The 21,866-nt window shown below is 41.2% G+C and overlaps 1 protein-coding gene across 2 annotated transcripts in view; it reads right to left on the reverse strand.

Annotated features, from left to right (window-relative positions):
- Positions 1-17,276: 17,276 nt before the first annotated feature.
- Positions 17,277-21,866, reverse strand: part of LOC117508472 (ATP-binding cassette sub-family G member 4-like) — a 61,532-nt gene continuing 56,942 nt past the window's right edge. For both annotated transcript variants that reach the window (XM_034168247.1, XM_034168246.1), the window contains one exon: positions 17,277-17,664. In XM_034168247.1, the coding sequence (XP_034024138.1) occupies positions 17,439-17,664 (226 nt within the window). In that variant the 3' untranslated portion in view covers positions 17,277-17,438. The remainder of the gene's footprint in view (positions 17,665-21,866) is intronic.

Below are 21,866 nucleotides of genomic sequence, written 5' to 3' on the forward strand. Positions count from 1 at the left end.
CAGCACACTGCAGTTGTTGAAGTGTAATATATTTGTGGTGGATTATTGCAGTCATTTGGACAAGCTGTAAAGCCCTGTCTGCTGTACTGGCATGAAACAAATACAGATCTTTTAATTCCTGCAAATTTATATTAAAAATTGGTCCACCTTATTTTCATTCATCAAATGTGATTGGAAGAGATTTTCTCTGAATGCAGATAGTAGTGTGGTGACATCACAGCACTTCAAAGGATTGTGGGACAAAAGTGATGGACGATAAATAATTGTCCAGTTATACTATTATTTGGACAGTTTCATGGTGGTTCTTGTGGTAAGATTTTTATAGAGTGTTAATACTTGTTCAAATTGCTCAAAATTTATGTCCACAAATGATTCTAATGTCAAAATTAAGTAAACTTGTCGAACCATACGTGAATGGTCATTGTGAAACTCTGCTGCCATCTAGTGTATCAGTCACTTTATTTATTTATTTTTGTCATTCCACTGCTGTGATCGATCACAGACACAAGTGCCCAGAGTTCTGTTTTAGAATTTTTCCTTTTTTTGTTTCAAAAATGGAAATTTCTGCTCTTCCTCTCTGTTGCCATGATAAGTACACACTTCAGACTGCATGTGTATCGCTGAATATTCATGAGGTGTTTTGACCCTTTGTCATTGAATGGGGGGTGTGTAGAGGGCAGATATATGACTCAGATCCATCTGCGCACAGTTCAAAGTAGTGTGTGATTTATAAAAATGATTTTGCTTGCAGGTGTGTGCAGAGTGTCACCTGCCACCTGCCTTTCAGATACAAGTTTGGCAACGTCTGGTGTATCACAGCAAAATCACTAGTGTGAAATTAACACTGACATGTCTAAATGGAATATAGTGAGGAATGTGAGGAATATATAGACACTTGCAGTGTTAATTTAACACTGTCAGTGATCATTTTACACTGATGATTTTGCTGTGTACCGCTGTTTAAACAGAAGTAAGAGGTTTTCTGGCGAGTAGATCTTTTACAGATCATCCACTACAGCTTCCTGGTATGAAGCATTTGGTCACCTCTTTTGTCGTGTCCTCCTGAGCACTTGATCTCCTGCATATCCCCCAAAAGACACAGACAACCCCTCTGAGTCTGAGGCAGCTTTGTTGTTGTTGATTTGGCACTTTATAAATTAACTGAATTGAACTGGTTTACTGTGGTAAAAAAGAAAACAAATCTGAACAGGATGAAATAATGGAAAGAAAATTATTGAAGTCTTTATTTAAATATATATTAACATGTTACACAGCTGCATGCAAAGTCAAAGGTTTCATATAAATAAAATAAAATGTGGACAAAGTTCCATTCAGTTAATTCTCTTTGGTTGTAGTTAATCAATGTCTTTACAATGTGCATCCCAGAAGCGTACCACATTTACTTGTAAATCATACAAACCATGAACTTTAACAGAGCACCAAACATGATTGAGTGAGCATGTTGTGTTTGTGACATTGTTGGATGAGATCTGAAGAAAAAGAAGACAAAAAAAAACAAACAAACAAAAACAAACCTAAATGAAACTAATTAATTGATTTTGTTTAAATACTCAGTGGTAGGGTGGCCAGTGGAGGTCCACACCACTTCAAAATGAAGACAACACCAGCAAAAGCAGAAAACTTTTACATCAATTCAACAACAGGTAGTTGTATCAATAAACGTTTTGCAAATGACAAAAACACCCCCCCCCCACACACAAACAAATATACACTGTTAGACAAACAAACAAAAAAATCATTCAGTTGTTTTTTTCTGGCAGCTGTGGTTGCCAGCATAATTCTGAAAAATATACAGTAAAAATACGAGGTCTGTTAGAAAAGTATCCGACCTTTTTATTTTTTTCAAAAACCATATGGATTTGAATCACGTGTGATTACATCAGCCAAGCTTGAACCTTTGTGCGCATGCGTGAGTTTTTTCACGCCTGTCGGTTGCGTCATTCGCCTGTGAGCAGGCTTTGTGTGAGCACTGGTCCACCACTCTCGTCGTTTTTTTATTGCGAATAAATGTCTCAACGATTTGGAGCTTTGCTGCATCAATTTTTTTCCAGAAACTGTGAGAGACCTCCAGGTGGACACCGTTCGGAAAATTAATATGGCTTTCAGGGACGATTTTGTGGGGATTACACAGATTAAGGAGTGTTACTGCCGCTTTAAGGACGGCCCACAGCGTCTGAGAGCGCGCTGCGCTCCGAGCGCCGAGCGACAGGCTCACACCCCGCTGAAACAACCAGATCATTTCCAACGTGAAGGCTTTGTTGATCCGGGACATCGTCTGACTTTCACAAAAAGGCAGGAGACGTGGACATTAGCACTTTTTTGGCACATTCCACTGTTACAGGAGTTTTTTTCATGGAAAGAAAAGTGGAGGATTGCGCCACCGTGCTGTTCATGGCGCGGGACAAAACCACCTCTGTGTTGGTCTCACAGGACGGCTTTCAGGTGGCTTTCAGATGGCTTCTGGTTGCTTTTCAGTCGTGTGATTATCCAAGAAATTGTGGATGAGCCTGGACATGCCAGAACATGTCCTGTGAGGCTTCATCACGGCGTTGCTTTGCGCCATGCGGCTCCACCGCAACGCGCGAAACTCCTCCGCACGTCTGTCTTAATGTGCCGAAAAAGTGCTGATGTCAACGTCTTTTCACAATTCCTGTGCTAGTCAGACAACATACCGGATCAAGACAGCGTTCAGTTTAGAAATGAACGGCACATTCCACTGTTACAGGAGTTTTTGTCATGGAAAGAGGAGCAGAGTTCCGCGCGTTGCGGTGGAGCCGCATGGCGCAAAGCAACGCCGTCTGAAATCCACCTGAAAGCCGTCCTGTGAGACCAACACGGAGGTGGTTTTGTGCCGTGTAATGAACGGCTCCGTGGCGCGTCCCTCCGCTTTTCTTTCCATGAAAAAAACTACTGTAACAGTGGAATGCGCTGTTCATTTCTAAACTGGACGCTGTCTTGATCTGGTATGTCATCTGACTAGACCAGGAATTACGGAAAATGTGGCCTTCAGCACTTTTTTGGCACACTGAGAAAGACGTGCGGAGGAGTTCCGCGCATCGCGGTGGAGCCGCATGGTGCAAAGCAACGCCGTGATGAAGCCTCACAGGACATGTTCTGGCATGTCCAGGCTCATCCACAATTTCTCGGTTAGTCACATGACTGAAAACCCACCGACAGCCGTCTGAAAGCCATCTCAAAGCCGTCCTGTGAGACCAACATGGAGGTGGTTTTGTCCCGCGCCATGAACGGCATGGTGGCGCAATCCTCCGCTTTCCATGAAAAAACTCCTGTAACAGTGGAATGTGCCGAAAACGTGCTGATGTCCACGTCTCCTGCCTTTTTGTGAAAGTCAGACGACGTCCTGGATCAACAAAGCCTTCATGTTGGAAATGATCTGGTTGTTTCAGCGGGGTGTGAGCCTGTCGCTCGGCGCTCGGAGCGCGGCACGCTCTCAGACGCTGTGGGCCGTCCTTAAAACAGCAGTAACACTCCTTAATCTGTGTAATCCCCACAAAATTGTCCCTGAAAGCCATATTAATTTTCCGAACGGTGTCCACCTGGAGGTCTCTCACAGTTTCTGGAAAAAAATTGATGCAGCAAAGCTCCAAATTGTTCAGATATTTATTCGCAATAAAAAAACGACGAGAGGGGTGGACCAGTGCTCACACAAAGCCTGCTCACAGGCGAATGATGCAACCGACAGGCATGAAAAAACTCACACATGCGCACGAAGGTTCAAGCTTGGCTGATGCAATCACACGTGATTCAAATCCATATAGTTTTTGAAAAAAATAAAAAGGTCAGATACTTTTCTAACAGACCTCATATGTAAATACCATCACAGCAAATACTGTCAATTGTACAGCATAAAACAGTTGTAACTTGCAAAAAACCCCCAAAAAGAACAAGAGCAATTAGAGATTTCTGACATCCGCCAATCTGGGTTCAGATCACCTCCAAAATTTAATGGCGTCTTCCATGCTGCAGTAATCCGCCCCACATCTGAAGACATTGCTGTGGGCCTGGCCGCCCCTGCTTCTGACGGCATTTCCGTGGGGCAGGTCGTCTCCTTGCTTGGGAACGCCGCCGAGCGGCCTTTGGGCCTTCGGGCTTTTGCTTTTGAGGGCTCCTGTGGGCCGTATGGCCACCCCGCTGACTCTGTAATGAACTCCAGGGGGACCTGCGATCAATCTCCTGTCTCCTGCCAGCTGAATGGCCAGTCTACTGACTCCGCCAAGAACTCCAGCCGGCCAAACGGTCAATCTCCCGTTCTCTACTATGGGAGATCACAGTGGAGAACAGCTGATCTCCTGTCTCTGCTGGAGACTTCCACCGACCACTCGACCACTCTCTGGACTCTGTCATTGGCCCTTGCTGGCCCCCAGCCTCTGTCTTTGGTTGTACTCAGACATTTAACCCATTGTAGAATAAGCTGTTATTGAATTGGTGTCACTTGGGTGTTCCTCCCTGGTTCACACCTTCTGGCCCCCACCTCCCTCCCTGGTTGTGGCTTGTGTGTGTGTGTGTGGGGGGGGGGGGGGGTTGGGGGTTGGAGGTTGTTCTGGGCTGTCGCGGTCTACCACTGAGGGACAGAGGTCCTGTTGTGTATGTGTCTATATAACTGCCTGTGCTTTACGTATATGGGTTTGTGTTTTAGTTCTCTGTCCTGTTTCTGTGTTTTCACTTATATGGTTATGGTCTGTCTTCTCATTCATCTGTGTGATCTGCCCCCTGTCTGTGCCCCATTGTTAAATGTTATTGTGTTTTATCCATGTTCCTTCTGTGGGTTGTCTCTGTTTTCTAATCCTGGTCGGTGTCAGTTTGTCCTTGTGGTTTGTCCTCTACCTGTGTCTTGTCTTATCTGTCCATGTCTCTGTATTTTGTCATTTGTCTCCTTGGTGTCTCATGTGGCTTTCCCCCAGTTCACACTTTATCCATTTTTGAGTTCCACATTAGTTTTCTGCTTTTTATTGATGGATTTAGTTTCAGTCATTGTTTAGTTCTTGTTGTAGTTTATGTACTGCTCGCTTCCTTATTTTGCTCTTCGTCTTCATGTTTGTTTTCTTCTGTTTCGCATTGGCATTTTATACACTTTTGAGTCCGTGTTTGTTTTTTGGCTTTATGTACTTAGATTTGTATTTTGTTTTTTTTATTCTCTTTTGCTCAGGTTATGTTTTGTTGCTGTATGTTTTATTTCCACTTTACCTTTAGATGTCTGATGTTTTTGGTCATCTTTTCTTGTTCGTTGTCACCCGACCTTTGACCCTGTCACTCACCTGTCCTCCATTTGTTCATCAGTTTGAGTATGTATATAAGCAGCACCTGGTTCTCTGTTTCTTTTGCTGGTTCCCTGCATTTGTTACTGTGCTCCTGTTGTTCATGCAGCTCCTGTTGGTTGTAAATACCCTGGCCCTTGTTGTTTCTGCCTGTCGTTCTTGTAGTAATTTTTTGTGTTTACGCCTTGTTTGAACTTTTCTTTCATGTTTTGTTTGGAGTCATTTTTCCACGTCACCTATTTGGACTGAGAGTCACTGTTGGCACATTATCACCTCTTGCTTTGCACTACCCTTTTTGGTCTCATTGGCTTCATTTTGATCTGCTTAAACCATAAGTGTTGTCTCAGTCTGCAGCAGGCACTTTAGCAAACTAAATTGTTATATGTGCAGTAGATTATGTTTGTATTGCAAGCCTCTTTAAATTTGCAAGATGTTTTTTGATGCAACTGTGTGTTGTTAAATCGATGCTGGGTTTTTTTTTTTTTGCATTTGTGAATGATTTTTGCCTTTGTGATTCTTGTCTTGATTTGGAAGCATTGTGACCCCTATCAGCCACCGTGCAATTTACATGTAATGTTTCCATGTAAGGGTTTAAGGAGTTTATATTTTCATAAAGAAACTTATGAAAGTAATCACGGTGAAGCTTTCTTTAGGGCCCCTTCACACATAGTGTGAATTTGGTCGAAGTGCCCGTGAAGCAGGAATCGTATGCAAAATGTCTAAATTCCTAGCTGCCTCAAATGCCTCATACACCTGTTGCTACAATTATTTGCGCACACCAGTGGTTAAAAGACAGAGTGTGCGCTGTGCGAGCCCATCAAACCCTCTCGCGGCAGGTGTCGGCCAAATTCCAGATGACACACACGAACATCTGACACCGCTCGACTGGCACTTTGAAAATGTGTGACCATTTGCACTATCATGAAAACAATCATTGACGAGCTGGATGTGAAATTTGTCTCAGCGCCCCATGACTGTGCAGTTGCCAAGTGCACATGTGACGTGCCAGAGTGTCGGCTCCCCCCACAATACGTATGCATGTGTCGTGTGGTCCCCCTCGCTCTCCCCCCAACATGTGCATGGCATGCGTGTGGTTCACGCGCCCCCTGCAGGCGAGGCACCTTTCATCTTATCACAGAGTGACACTTTGGTGTGTGCGCTGAATGGACGGGGGCGTGGCAGCTGTTGAGCTGCAGAATACGCATCATTTTTTGAAAGACACACCCGTGTGTATGCTTGCTGTCCTCACATCGAAATACATAAAACATATATTGCTTCTGTGACGGGCTGGAGAGCGTGCACATTGACAGGCTGTTCCAGCTGGACTGGAGCACTAGTTCATGTGGACATGCAGCAGGCAATCTGAACATCATGTCTGTCTGACAGGACAGTGAGCAGCACGCCGCAGGACCATATGACAGGCCAAGAGTATGACAAATACGCCACTTTCAGTCACATATCAGCAGAAATATGCCGTAACAAACATTGTTTGGTCAGTTATCACAGTGCTTTTTTTCTTTTTTTTTAGAAAATACCTTTATCTGCTTGTTGGTTTTAACCATTTCACGCTCCTGTTATGAGATAGTGATTGTGGCACAGTGATAAAGTTTCTATCTGGTAATCAAAGTGTGTGGGTTCAAATCCTGTGAGTATCGTGGGTACTTTTACATTTGGTTTTCAAGCACTTGGAGGGAACAAAATCTTTGGTTCGTTTACTTTTTGTAGATTTTTCCTCTGCATTTAACTGCATTCAGCCTCAAGTGTTGGTAGATAAACTAATGAACCTTTTTGACTTTTAACCGAGCACTGTTAGCTGGCTTCTGGACTTTTTAACTGGGCAATCCCAACGCGTTAGGGTGAATGACAATACATCAATCGTCACATTGTTAAATTTGCTGACGACTCTGTCATTGTGTCACTTTTAAATCAGGAAGACCTCGAGCATGGTCCTATTTTATCAGATTTTATTGACTGGTGCAACACATCCTTTTTAGATATCAATGTGACTAAAACCAAAGAAATGGTTATTAATTTTGGCAGGTCACTTTTTGTTCTCCCTCCAGCTCTCATAAATGACCAGTGTGTAGAGCGGGTCCAAGAGTACAAATACTTGGGGACCATCATTGATGATAAACTGTGCTTTGAGCCCCAAGTGGATGCAGTTTGTAAAAAAGCCAACCAGCACATGTATTTTTTACGGAAGCTTCGGAACTTTCAAGTGGACACTTCCTTTATGAAAATATGTTATTCATGTTTTATCGAATCTGTTTTAACCTTTTCTTACATTTGTTGGTTTTATTGTTTATCCATCAAGCAGCGAAATCGTCTTATGGACATTGTGAAGGTGTGCTGTAAAATCACCAGAGGCTCACTTAATGATCTTAATGAATTTTTTAAGGTCAGATGTCTTAAAAAAGCTAAGGCTATTATAGCTGACCCTTCTCATCCTCTTTGGCATGAGTTTTCACTGCTCCCATCTGGGCATCATTATGTTGTCCCTCGGTGTAGAACTAACAGGTTTAAAGAGTCCCTGATTCCAAATGCTATTCGCTGTCTCAATGCATATTTGTAAATGTTTTAGTTGTACTGTTGTTGTGTTTGTTTGAGTCTGTAATTACTGCTGCAAACAAATTGCCTCACGGGGGACAATAAAGAAACCTTGAACCTTGGCATTTTTTTGTTTTAATTTAACCTGAGTTATTTAACCGTGGGGTTCTGTATTGCATCCCCTTTAATGTAATATTTATATCAACCCAGTGAAATTCACTAATTATACAGCTCGTTTTATTTTATTTTCCTCCACATTAGCAGCACGATGCACGAACATCGCACTGGGATTGTACATGCCTGCCCGTTGGCGCGATGTTTCGTGGTGCGCTAATTCAAACTGTTTCGTGCTGTTTCACCGTAATTCAACCAAATTCACACTACTATGTGTGAAGGGGCCCTTACAGTTAACAACATGTTAGAAAACAATCTAAGTTTAAAAATATGATTTTAAGAACCTGAAAATAAATGTTGGTATAGTGATGATTGGATTGATAAGTGAATATTAAATAAATCCATTAAAGTCTGAGTCTTTTGGCCAAAATATTAAATCAAACATTTGGTACTCTTTGTATTTACTGAAATAAAGTCAAGTAGCCAATCAGATCTGAATGATCAAAGACCAGGAACTCATAGTGAATGTGAATGCTGAATCATGTCTCCTTTTTTCGGGAGATGTGGTTCAAAATACTGGTGAGTACAAGTAATACAAAAGCCTAAATAAACAGAAAGTAAAGTTAATGCAATCACTAAAATCAATATAGATTATCGGCAGTTTGGAAGTCCAAACAGTGACCATAGTTCAGTTATATGGTAACAAGTATGAAGTTGAAAAGGATTTTCATACTTTGGACGACTACAACGATACATGATTATCACTGCTATGGTGAGGAAGACTTTGGCCAGACAGCTCCCCCCTCCCAAAAAAACTGATTTATGTGCATATCTGATATGAATTTGGTTCCACGCTAAAAGAGTGAGCAGTCAAAAATTGCAGGAAATGTGTTTTTCAAATCCATTTACTGCTCAGTCTGTCCACATTATTCCACATGCATGTGTGCACATGCATTTTTTTTCCCCCTAATTGCTCTTTGGCTGATCAAACTGTCACCTAACTGCACACCTTGCATCATTTTATAATATACAAACTTAAAATACAAATATATATCTCAATCTTCGGAGTGAGATTGCATCAGAATTTTGGCTGTCTGTTGGGACTGTTTACAGAGAGACTGCTACCTGCTGCTTTGGACTTGAATTAACAGTCTTTTTCAAGACTTTTTTACTTTTTTACCTTTTTACTTTTTTTTTTTTTTTTTTTTACTTTTTTACTGTGCTCCAACGCCTAAGGAAGACCTCTAACGGTCGAAACATTGCGACGGAGCACTTTTATCAGCTAACTTTCATCAGCGTTGGCAAGCTAACTAGCTTGCTAACGCTTTCGTTTTTATTTATTTTTTTATTTTATTTTTTTTTTTAGCACTGTTGTCGTGCGTTATCTGTGCTGCTCCACAGCGTGTTTAGTCGATTTTTATTTTATTTTAGCACCGTTGTCGTGCGTTCGCTGTTGTCGTGCGTTGCCTGTGCTGCTTCATGGCCTGTTTGGTGCCTTGATTGGGGCACTCCTTCTGCTGAATCACCTCTAAATTATTTACACATTATTCACTTTGTGTGTTTTTAGGAATCCGCTAGGTTGCGTAGCTACTAGCTCTTAGCCGATTTAGCATGGCGGCTTCTCCTGTCTCTCCCATACTTTTCTGCTCTGGGTGTGAAATGTTTAGTTATTCCTCGGCCTCCTTTAGCAGTAACGGTACTTGTAATAAGTGCAGCTTATTCGTAGCTTTGGAGGCCAGGCTGGGCGAATTGGAGACTCGGCTCCGCACCGTGGAAAATTCTACAGCTAGCCAGGCCCCTGTAGTCGGTGCGGACCAAGGTAGCTTAGCCGCCGTTAGTTCCCCCCTGGCAGATCCCGGGCAGTCGGGAAAGCAGGCTGACTGGGTGACTGTGAGGAGGAAGCGTAGCCCTAAACAGAAGCCCCGTGTACACCGTCAACCCGTTCACATCTCTAACCGTTTTTCCCCACTCGACGATACACTCGCCGAGGATCAAACTCTGGTTATTGGCGACTCTGTTTTGAGAAATGTGAAGTTAGCGACACCAGCAACCATAGTCAATTGTCTTCCGGGGGCCAGAGCAGGCGACATCGAAGGACATTTGAAATTGCTGGCTAAGGCTAAGCGTAAATTTGGTAAGATTGTAATTCACGTCGGCAGTAATGACACTCGGTTACGCCAATCGGAGGTCACTAAAATTAACATTAAATCGGTGTGTGGCTTTGCAAAAACAATGTCGGACTCTGTTGTTTTCTCTGGGCCCCTCCCCAATCAGACCGGGAGTGACATGTTTAGCCGCATGTTCTCCTTGAATTGCTGGCTGTCTGAGTGGTGTCCAAAAAATGAGGTGGGCTTCATTGATAATTGGCAAAGCTTCTGGGGAAAACCTGGTCTTGTTAGGAGAGACGGCATTCATCCCACTTTAGATGGAGCAGCTCTCATTTCTAGAAATCTGGCCAATTTTCTTGGATCCTCCAAACTGTGACTGTCCAGCGTTGGGACCAGGAGGCAGAGCTGTGGTCTTATACACCTCTCTGCAGCTTCTCTCCCCCTGCCATCCCCTCATTACCCCATCCCCGTAGAGACGGTGCCTGCTCCCAGACCACCAATAACCAGCAAAAATCTATTTAAGCATAAAAATTCAAAAAGAAAAAATAATATAGCACCTTCAACTGCACCACAGACTAAAACGGTTAAATGTGGTCTATTAAACATTAGGTCTCTCTCTTCTAAGTCCCTGTTGGTAAATGATATAATAATTGATCAACGTATTGATTTATTCTGCCTAACAGAAACCTGGTTACAGCAGGATGAATATGTTAGTTTAAATGAGTCAACACCCCCGAGTCACACTAACTGTCAGAATGCTCGTAGCACGGGCCATGGCGGAGGATTAGCAGCAATCTTCCATTCCAGCTTATTAATTAATCAAAAACCTAGACAGAGCTTTAATTCATTTGAAAGCTTGTCTCTTAGTCTTGTCCATCCAAATTGGAAGTCCCAAAAACCAGTTTTATTTGTTATTATCTATCGTCCACCTGGTTGTTACTGTGAGTTTCTCTGTGAATTTTCAGACCTTTTGTCTGACTTAGTGCTTAGCTCAGATAAGATAATTGTAGTGGGCGATTTTAACATCCACACAGATGCTGAGAATGACAGCCTCAACACTGCATTTAATCTATTATTAGACTCTATCGGCTTTGCTCAAAAAGTAAATGAGTCCACCCACCACTTTAATCATATCTTAGATCTTGTTCTGACTTATGGTATGGAAATAGAAGACTTAACAGTATTCCCTGAAAACTCCCTTCTGTCTGATCATTTTTTAATAACATTTACATTTACCCTGATGGACTACCCTGCAGTGGGGAATAAGTTTCATTACACTAGAAGTCTTTCAGAAAGCGCTGTAACTAGGTTTAAGGATATGATTCCTTCTTTATGTTCTCTAATGTCATATACCAACACAGAGCAGAGTAGCTACCTAAACTCTGTAAGGGAGTTAGAGTATCTCGTCAATAGTTTTACATCCTCTTTGAAGACAACTTTGGATGCTGTAGCTCCTCTGAAAAAGAGAGCTTTAAATCAGAACTGTCTGACTCCGTGGTATAACTCACAAACTCGTAGCTTAAAGCAGATAACCCGTAAGTTGGAGAGGAAATGGTGTCTCACTAATTTAGAAGATCTTCACTTAGCCTGGAAAAAGAGTTTGTTGCTCTATAAAAAAGCCCTCCGTAAAGCTAGGACATCTTTCTACTCATCACTAATTGAAGAAAATAAGAATAACCTCAGGTTTCTTTTCAGCACTGTAGCCAGGCTGACAAAGAGTCAGAGCTCTATTGAGCTGAGTATTCCATTAACTTTAACTAGTAATGACTTCATGACTTTCTTTGCTAACAAAATTTTGACTATTAGAGAAAAAAATACTCATAACCATCCCAAAGATGTATCATTATCTTTGGCTGCTTTCAGTGATGCCGGTATTTGGTTAGACTCTTTCTCTCCGATTGTTCTGTCTGAGTTATTTTCATTAGTTACTTCATCCAAACCATCAACATGTTTATTAGACCCCATTCCTGCCAGGCTGCTCAAGGAAGTCCTACCATTATTTAATGCTTCAATCTTAAATATGATCAATCTATCTTTGTTAGTTGGTTATGTACCACAGGCCTTTAAGGTGGCAGTAATTAAACCATTACTTAAAAAGCCATCACTTGACCCAGCTATCTTAGCTAATTATAGGCCAATCTCCAACCTTCCTTTTCTCTCAAAGATTCTTGAGAGGGTAGTTGTAAAACAGCGAACTGATCACCTGCAGAGGAATGGTCTATTTGAAGAGTTTCAGTCAGGTTTTAGAATTCATCATAGTACAGAAACAGCATTAGTGAAGGTTACAAATGATCTTCTTATGGCTTCGGACAGTGGACTTATCTCTGTGCTTGTTCTGTTGGACCTCAGTGCTGCTTTTGATACTGTTGACCATAAAATTTTATTACAGAGATTAGAGCATGTCATAGGTATTAAAGGCACTGCGCTGCGGTGGTTTGAATCATATTTGTCTAATAGATTACAGTTCGTTCATGTAAATGGGGAATCTTCTTCACAGACTAAAGTTAATTATGGAGTTCCACAAGGTTCTGTGCTAGGACCAATTTTATTCACTTTATACATGCTTCCCTTAGGCAGTATTATTAGATGGTATTGCTTAAATTTTCATTGTTACGCAGATGATACCCAGCTTTATCTATCCATGAAGCCAGAGGATACACACCAATTAGCTAAACTGCAGGATTGTCTTACAGACATAAAGACATGGAGAACCTCTAATTTCCTGCTTTTAAACTCAGATAAAACTGAAGTTATTGTACTTGGCCCCACAAATCTTAGAAGCATGGTGTCTAACCAGATCGTTACTCTGGATGGCATTTCCCTGATCTCTAGTAATACTGTGAGAAATCTTGGAGTCATTTTTGATCAGGATATGTCATTCAAAGCGCATATTAAACAAATATGTAGGACTGCCTTTTTGCATTTACGCAATATCTCTAAAATCAGAAAGGTCTTGTCTCAGAGTGATGCTGAAAAACTAATTCATGCATTTATTTCCTCTAGGCTGGACTATTGTAATTCATTATTATCAGGTTGTCCTAAAAGTTCCCTAAAAAGCCTTCAGTTGGTTCAGAATGCTGCAGCTAGAGTACTGACGGGGACTAGCAGGAGAGAGCATATCTCACCCGTGTTGGCCTCTCTTCATTGGCTTCCTGTTAATTCTAGAATAGAATTTAAAATTCTTCTTCTTACTTATAAGGTTTTGAATAATCAGGTCCCATCTTATCTTAGGGACCTCGTAGTACCATATTACCCCATTAGAGCGCTTCGCTCTCAGACTGCGGGCTTACTTGTAGTTCCTAGGGTTTGTAAGAGTAGAATGGGAGGCAGAGCCTTCAGCTTTCAGGCTCCTCTCCTGTGGAACCAGCTCCCAATTCAGATCAGGGAGACAGATACCCTCTCTACTTTTAAGATTAGGCTTAAAACTTTCCTTTTCGCTAAGGCTTATAGTTAGGGCTGGATCGGGTGACCCTGGACCATCCCTTGGTTATGCTGCTTTAGACGTAGATTGTGGGGGGGTTCCCATGATGCACTGTTTCTTTCTCTTTTTGCTCCGTATGCATCACTCTGCATTTAATCATTAGTGATCGATCTCTGCCCCCCTTCACGGCATGTCTTTTTCCTGTTTTTTTTCCCTCAGCCCCAACCAGTCTCAGCAGAAGACTGCCCCTCCCTGAGCCTGGTTCTGCTGGAGGTTTCTTCCTGTTAAAAGGGAGTTTTTCCTTCCCACTGTGGCCAAGTGCTTGCTCATAGGGGGTCGTTTTGACCGTTGGGGTTTTTTATAATTATTGTATGGCCTTGCCTTACAATATGGAGCGCCTTGGGGCAACTGTTTGTTGTGATTTGGCGCTATATAAGAAAAAAGTTGATTGATTGAGTTGATATATATATAAACACACCATCTTCAATGCACATGCCCGCTGAATGTATGTGACTTTCATTACTACAGCAACCAATGTGGATGAGAATACAGATGAGGACTGCAACACGGAGGTCTGGTCACTTGCTGTTTATAAAATGTGGACAGTCAATCAATGAGATCAGATTTGAATCTGATATGCAATATATGTGACTTGAACTGACAGTCTGAACAAAGGCTTTCAGGCACATTAAGACTTTCTTTCTTCCAAGGTTTCTTCCAAAAAAGTAATCCAATTACTGATTACTCCTTGAAAAAGTAACTTAGTTACTTTACTGATTACTTAATTGTAAAAGTAACTAAGTTAGATTACTAGTTACTTTTTTAGTTACTTTTCCCAGCTGCCGACAACAACCCTCTGCCACCTCAACATGACAATGATACCTGTTTTGCCAAAACTCACTTTATAGTCACCCTTTCTTGACTTCAATGAAAATAAATACTTGTTTTATAAAAAGTAAAATAAACACCTCTTTCTTGACCTCATATTTAACTGTTGACAGCACTGTAACAGTAAAACTTGCAATTTCGAACCTACATTGTTTATAAATGTAACTATTAAATTCTAACATTTTTCTAACATTTAAATTCTCTCTAAACATTTTACTTGTCGAAATTATTATTATTTTAAGCAATATTAGTAGTTGTAGTAAAAAACAGCTTCAAAACTGGACCTTTAATCTAGGGGTGTTGTGAGGGGGGGGCACATCCCTCCCCCACGCCCCCATCCCATCTGGATTCACCCCTGCTTTGGCGTTTGAGCACAAAGAATGGATAACATTTATTTATGCAGAAAACATGACCAGATTTACAGGTAAGAAAGTTTTATTGCGTTTTCACATCATGTGGTCCTCAGAAAGAGAGTTTAGGTGCATTTGAGTGGAAAATAGTTTTAGTTGTTGACACATCGCGGAGGATCAGCTGTTTTTAACGACCAGATACAGAGCGGCTCAGCTCAGAATTCTAAATAAAGGAGGAAAAAAAGTATAAAAATGTCTTTGTAAAGCTCAGTGCAGGTGTGCTGATCACCGCGCTTTAAGAAGTGAGGACGAGTCGAGCAGCTGCAAAAAACCGTGGATGAAAAGCTCACAGCTCACTGAAAGTGGTCAGTTCAGTCGAACCCCGACCTCCTGCCCACAGACCAAGTTTAATAATGCTATCGACCCACAATGAAAAATAATAGTAACGCACTGTGACTTGGAGAAGTAACTTTAATCTGATTACTGATTTGGAAAGATTAACGCGTTAGATTACTCGTTACTAAAAAAAAGTGGTCAGATTAGAGTAACGCGTTACCGGCATCACTGCTCCTGACACACCGACACTCTGACAGAGTGACAGAGTTAAAACACGTTCATTACCACTATATGACATTCACTGTTTTTTAAAGATATTCCACACATTCAACATCGACATGCAGTCATACGGTACTAACGGTGTGACTTTGTGTTGGTCTGAGGAACCAGCTACACTGCTGATGTTTGTGCTCATAAACTGGAGTCCTGGGGCCTCATGTACAAAGGCTGTGTATGCACAATAACATGGCGTACATCCTTCTCCACACTAACGTTCAGAAGTATCAAAACTGAAATGACCGTGGAAATGGTAGGTGCGCTACGCCAAAATCATGGCTGGCATACACACATTTCTACAGCTACTGGTCCACTGCCAACATATAGAGGTGATGCTAGGAAACTGTTAATGGTGTTAAAACAAGAAGTCACCAGAGTGATGTGCATATCAGAGACACAGTTATGAGCAATTAACACACCCACGTGTTTGCACGATATAAAATATGGATATAAAAGCATGTGCAAAGTGATGAGGAAGATGGCATGAACAATGGCTGTGTTAGCATTGTTAAAGAACCTTGCAAATGGTGCAATCTGACATGAGTATGTATTCAGGAAATGAAAGGATTAACTTGAAAATGACGATAATTGGCTCATAAACTGATTTTGAATACCAAGGCCGATCCATCAGGAATGTGCCTGTCAACCTTTCCATGCCAGTTGTGTGGAATGCAATCATCTGAATGTCATCCAGGTACATCACATTCCAACATTAAAGGGCAATTTGCAGCACAAGCCGGTTTCCAAAATGTAATTGCAGCTATTGACTGCACACATATTGCTATAAAGGCGCCGTCACACGATGAATTTGTTTTTGTTAACAGGAAATAATTTAATTCCATCAATGTTCAAATCATATGTGATGCACAAAGCACAAATGCATTGGGTTGGGTTGGGAACAGGCTAGGGGCTGGCACGGTGCACAATGGGTGGCTGTTTAGTGAGTATATCGTTTATTTGTGTAATTGTTCCGAACGAAAACTAACGCGGGAACATTTGGCATGTACGCACTCAAATATGTTTTTTGTTATTATTATTATTAATGTTTTTTTCTTGATAGTGAAACTAGAACCGCAGAGCATCTTAACAGGCCTCGATTGCCTCCCTGTGTTCAGTATTTGTCAATAAACACATGAAAAATTGTGAATCTCACACACGGTCAGCCACGGCGCACCTCTTTTTTTTAAACTTTAGTGTGTGTGCACTACTCTGAGCTTACAGCATTTATGGCCTCACATGCACATGCTTCTACTAACATTATTTCTGTTTCATGTTTATTCCATTTGACAGGGAACCAAATTAACTATCCCTGCATGTCTACATTGTCATTTCCAGTTATCTGTAGCTCACACTTAGTATAATTTCTTTTCTGTGTTCATGTGAAATTATTGGACAGAGGGGAATCCCACATCCCAGGGCCTATTCACATGAATTTGCATGTTTAAATAGGGGCTTGGAAAAGGAGGAGTTTAGTACAGCTGCATGTGTTCTCAATTTGACATTCAGTGGGATGTAGACGTGGCACATGTTTGGATCCTTGCGTACGCGATAGTCACGTGAATCTCATCACTGACAATGATTCGATGCAGCTGTTCTCGTTGCGGTAGAGATGTGCTTCCTGACTTCCATCCATGTTCAAAACAAAATGCGAAGCAGTGATGGTGCATTCAATGTGCCTCGGTAAAAAATCAATGCAAGCACGCAGTAAGTAATGCATCACGATTTCACCTGTCAATTGAATCGATACACACTGAATGAATCAATACACTTGCATCGTGCATGTTTATATCTAGATACTGATTCGAATCGATTTATTTCCACATGCCTAGTACGCATAGATGTGGATATTTTTGTACTTACACCAGTTTTTGGGTTTTGGTGTATGCAATGTTTCAGTAGGAAATCCACATACATCTTTGTACATGAAGCCCCCGATGTCTGAGATATGTTCTGCTCTGCACCTTTCGCCCTTTACAGAATTAATGTTTTCTCTTCTTAGCAGCAATTATTAAAATAAAAACAAAAACACTGTTACAGTTATAGAATGACACTGCTGATACTGGGTACGTCCTGGAGTTTTTGGAAGGTGTACTCAGATCGCCTATCTTTCAGATGTAATCTTGTAGCGAAGGACAAGGTAGGTAGCTAGGCGTAGGATGATGAAGAAGATGCCCAGGACAATGAAATCTATGTAGAGCTTGGCGTCTTCCACATCCAATAACTGCAGAACCTCTTCAGGTTGTTGGAATTTACAAACCTTCCCTGGACACTCCAGCTCTGAACGATTCATCCCGTAGATGGACAGGATTACTCCTTCAAAGCCATACCTGTAGGAGAGGGACAGACTGAGGCTAAATAGAAAAGTGCAGTGTCTCTTAAACAACAGGCATTGTGAGGATCAGGAAGACTGACTATGTGGGTGGATTTGACCATGTTTATTTCTTCTTTCTCACATGAGAAGATTCTTATTTTGACATTTCTAATGAGATGGCATAATCTGACATCACACCTGGTGCCCTTCACACACACTGTGGGCATAAAGTGGTTGGAGGGGGCATCAAATACCCTCATGAATGATTATCATCATTTCAATACCTTAGAGTTGCACAATTAATCAGCCAAGCTGCTCTGTGCAGCTGATCCAGTTGGATCTCAGAGGTAAAGCAGAGTACACAGTAAAATCACCAGTGTTAAATTAACACTGACAGTGAACAGATGGTCCCACTCTGGCCAGAGTGGGACCATATGTCCAGAGTTATAGAATTAACCAAAAATGTTTGATCTCACCTTGGATTATTAAAAGACCAGCCCTTCTGGCTCAGGATTGATGCGATTACCAGGGATACATCGGTGTAATCATTACAATGTTACATAAATCACAATGGGCAGTGAAAAAGAATGTCAGAAATCACATTTTTTAGTCTTTTACTTCATGAATCACACAATCACCCAGTGACCATGTAAATTGAGCTCTGTCTGGCACGACCAACAACAATATCCTCAGTTTTCTTTGAGTTCTAAAGTAAAAAATTATAAGATCTTCCATTCATCCATCCAATGTGCTATACCTGCTATACGGGGTTTGGTGGCTGGAGCCTATACCAGCAGTCATAGGGCATGAGGTAGGGTACACCCAGGGCAGGACACCAGTCTATCACAGGGGATGCCTCTATTATCAGCCAAGCAATGGTTGTGACATTCTGATTCTGAAGCATTCCATGGTTAGCCAGAAGACTGTATGATTCCCTCCCCAAACCTTTGTGGTTTAAGAATTTAACAAATTACTTCACACATATTCAGTTACTTAAAAAAATCTCTATAACAGGGGTGGCCAAGTTCGGTCCTCGAGAGCCACCTTCCTGACACTCTTAGTAACCTGAATCCAATGAAAGACTCGTTAGCAGACTTTTAATGAGCCTTTCATTGGATTCAGGTGTGTTGGAGCAGGGAGACAACTAAGAGTGTCAGGAAGGTGGCTCTTGGGGACCGAACTTGGCCACCCCTGCTCTATAACATGCACATACCTTAACTCAAGGCAAAGTTATATAACTGCAAGTGTAATGTATATATTTTTTAATAATGTACCAAAGAAAAAGCATATATTGAAATGAAAGCCGATGATTTTTTTTCTTTTGTAAAATGAAGTGTTATCGATGACACTCGCGTGGATAGTGCATCCGGAAAGTATTCACAGTGCTTTTTTTCATATTTTGTTATCTTACAGCCTTATTCCAAAATGGATTAAATAATTTTTTTCCCCATTTCTACTTGCAACACCCCATAATGACAACTTGAAATTTTTTTGGGGTAAATTCTTGAAAATGTATATATATATATATATAAACCTAAGAAATCACGTGTACATAAGTATTCACACCCTTTGCTCAATATCAATCAATCAATCAATCAATCAATTTTTTTATATAGCGCCAAATCACAACAAACAGTTGCCCCAAGGCGCTTTATATTGTAAGGCAAGGCCATACAATAATTATGTAAAACCCCAACGGTCAAAACGACCCCCTGTGAGCAAGCACTTGGCTACAGTGGGAAGGAAAAACTCCCTTTTAACAGGAAGAAACCTCCAGCAGAACCAGGCTCAGGGAGGGGTAGTCTTCTGCTGGGACTGGTTGGGGCTGAGGGAGAGAACCGGGAAAAAGACATGCTGTGGAGGGGAGCAGAGATCGATCACTAATGATTAAATGCAGAGTGGTGCATACAGAGCAAAAAGAGAAAGAAACAATGCATCATGGGAACCCCCCAGCAGTCTACGTCTATAGCAGCATAACTAAGGGATGGTTCAGGGTCACCTGATCCAGCCCTAACTATAAGCTTTAGCAAAAAGGAAAGTTTTAAGCCTAATCTTAAAAATAGAGAGGGTGTCTGTCTCCCTGATCTGAATTGGGAGCTGGTTCCACAGGAGAGGAGCCTGAAAGCTGAAGGCTCTGCCTCCCATTCTACTCTTACAAACCCTAGGAACTACAAGTAAGCCTGCAGTCTGAGAGCGAAGCGCTCTATTGGGGTGATATGGTACTACGAGGTCCCTAAGATAAGATGGGACCTGATTATTCAAAACCTTATAAGTAAGAAGAAGAATTTTAAATTCTATTCTAGAATTAACAGGAAGCCAATGAAGAGAGGCCAATATGGGTGAGATATGCTCTCTCCTTCTAGTCCCCGTCAGTACTCTAGCTGCAGCATTTTGAATTAACTGAAGGCTTTTAAGGGAACTTTTAGCACAACCTGATAATAATGAATTACAATAGTCCAGCTTAGAGGAAATAAATGCATGAATTAGTTTTTCAGCATCACTCTGAGACAAGACCTTTCTGATTTTAGACATATTGCGTAAATGCAAAAAAGCAGTCCTACATATTTGTTTAATATGCACTTTGAATGACATATCCTGATCAAAAATGACTCCAAGATTTCTCACAGTATTACTAGAGGTCAGGGTAATGCCATCCAGAGTAAGGATCTGGTTAGACACCATGTTTCTAAGATTTGTGGGGCCAAGTACAATAACTTCAGTTTTATCTGAGTTTAAAAGCAGGAAATTAGAGGTCATCCATGTCTTTATGTCTGTAAGACAATCCTGCAGTTTAGCTAATTGGTGTGTGTCCTCTGGCTTCATGGATAGATAAAGCTGGGTATCATCTGCGTAACAATGAAAATTTAAGCAATACCGTCTAATAATACTGCCTAAGGGAAGCATGTATAAAGTGAATAAAATTGGTTCTAGCACAGAACCTTGTGGAACTCCATAATTAACTTTAGTCTGTGAAGAAGATTCCCCATTTACATGAACAAATTGTAATCTATTAGACAAATATGATTCAAACCACCGCAGCGCAGTGCCTTTAATACCTATGGCATGCTCTAATCTCTGTAATAAAATTTTATGGTCAACAGTATCAAAAGCAGCACTGAGGTCTAACAGAACAAGCACAGAGATGAGTCCACTGTCCGAGGCCATAAGAAGATCATTTGTAACCTTCACTAATGCTGTTTCTGTACTATGATGAATTCTAAAACCTGACTGAAACTCTTCAAATAGACCATTCCTCTGCAGATGATCAGTTAGCTGTTTTACAACTACCCTTTCAAGAATTTTGAGAGAAAAGGAAGGTTGGAGATTGGCCTATAATTAGCTAAGATAGCTGGGTCAAGTGATGGCTTTTTAAGTAATGGTTTAATTACTGCCACCTTAAAAGCCTGTGGTACATAGCCAACTAACAAAGATAGATTGATCATATTTAAGATCGAAGCATTAAATAATGGTAGGGCTTCCTTGAGCAGCCTGGCAGGAATGGGGTCTAATAAACATGTTGATGGTTTGGATGAAGTAACTAATGAAAATAACTCAAACAGAACAATCGGAGAGAAAGAGTCTAACCAAATACCGGCATCACTGAAAGCAGCCAAAGATAACGATACGTCTTTGGGATGGTTATGAGTAATTTTTTCTCTAATAGTTAAAATTTTGTTAGCAAAGAAAGTCATGAAGTCATTACTAGTTAAAATTAATGGAATACTCAGCTCAATAGAGCTCTGACTCTTTGTCAGCCTGGCTACAGTGCTGAAATAAACCTGGGGTTCTTATTTTCTTCAATTAGTGATGAGTAGAAAGATGTCCTAGCTTTACGGAGGGCTTTTTTATAGAGCAACAGACTCTTTTTCCAGGCTAAGTGAAGATCTTCTAAATTAGTGAGACGCCATTTCCTCTCCAACTTACGGGTTATCTGCTTTAAGCTACGAGTTTGTGAGTTATACCACGGAGTCAGGCACTTCTGATTTAAAGCTCTCTTTTTTAGAGGAGCTACAGCATCCAAAGTTGTCTTCAATGAGGATGTAAAACTATTGACGAGATACTCTATCTCACTTACAGAGTTTAGGTAGCTACTCTGCACTGTGTTGGTATATGGCATTAGAGAACATAAAGAAGGAATCATATCCTTACAATACTGTGTTGATGCACCTTTGGCAGCAATTACAGCCTCAAGTCTTCTTGAATACGATGCCACAACTC

The sequence above is a fragment of the Thalassophryne amazonica genome, chromosome 4 (genome assembly GCF_902500255.1).
Source record: "Thalassophryne amazonica chromosome 4, fThaAma1.1, whole genome shotgun sequence".
Taxonomy (NCBI): Eukaryota; Metazoa; Chordata; class Actinopteri; order Batrachoidiformes; family Batrachoididae; genus Thalassophryne; species Thalassophryne amazonica.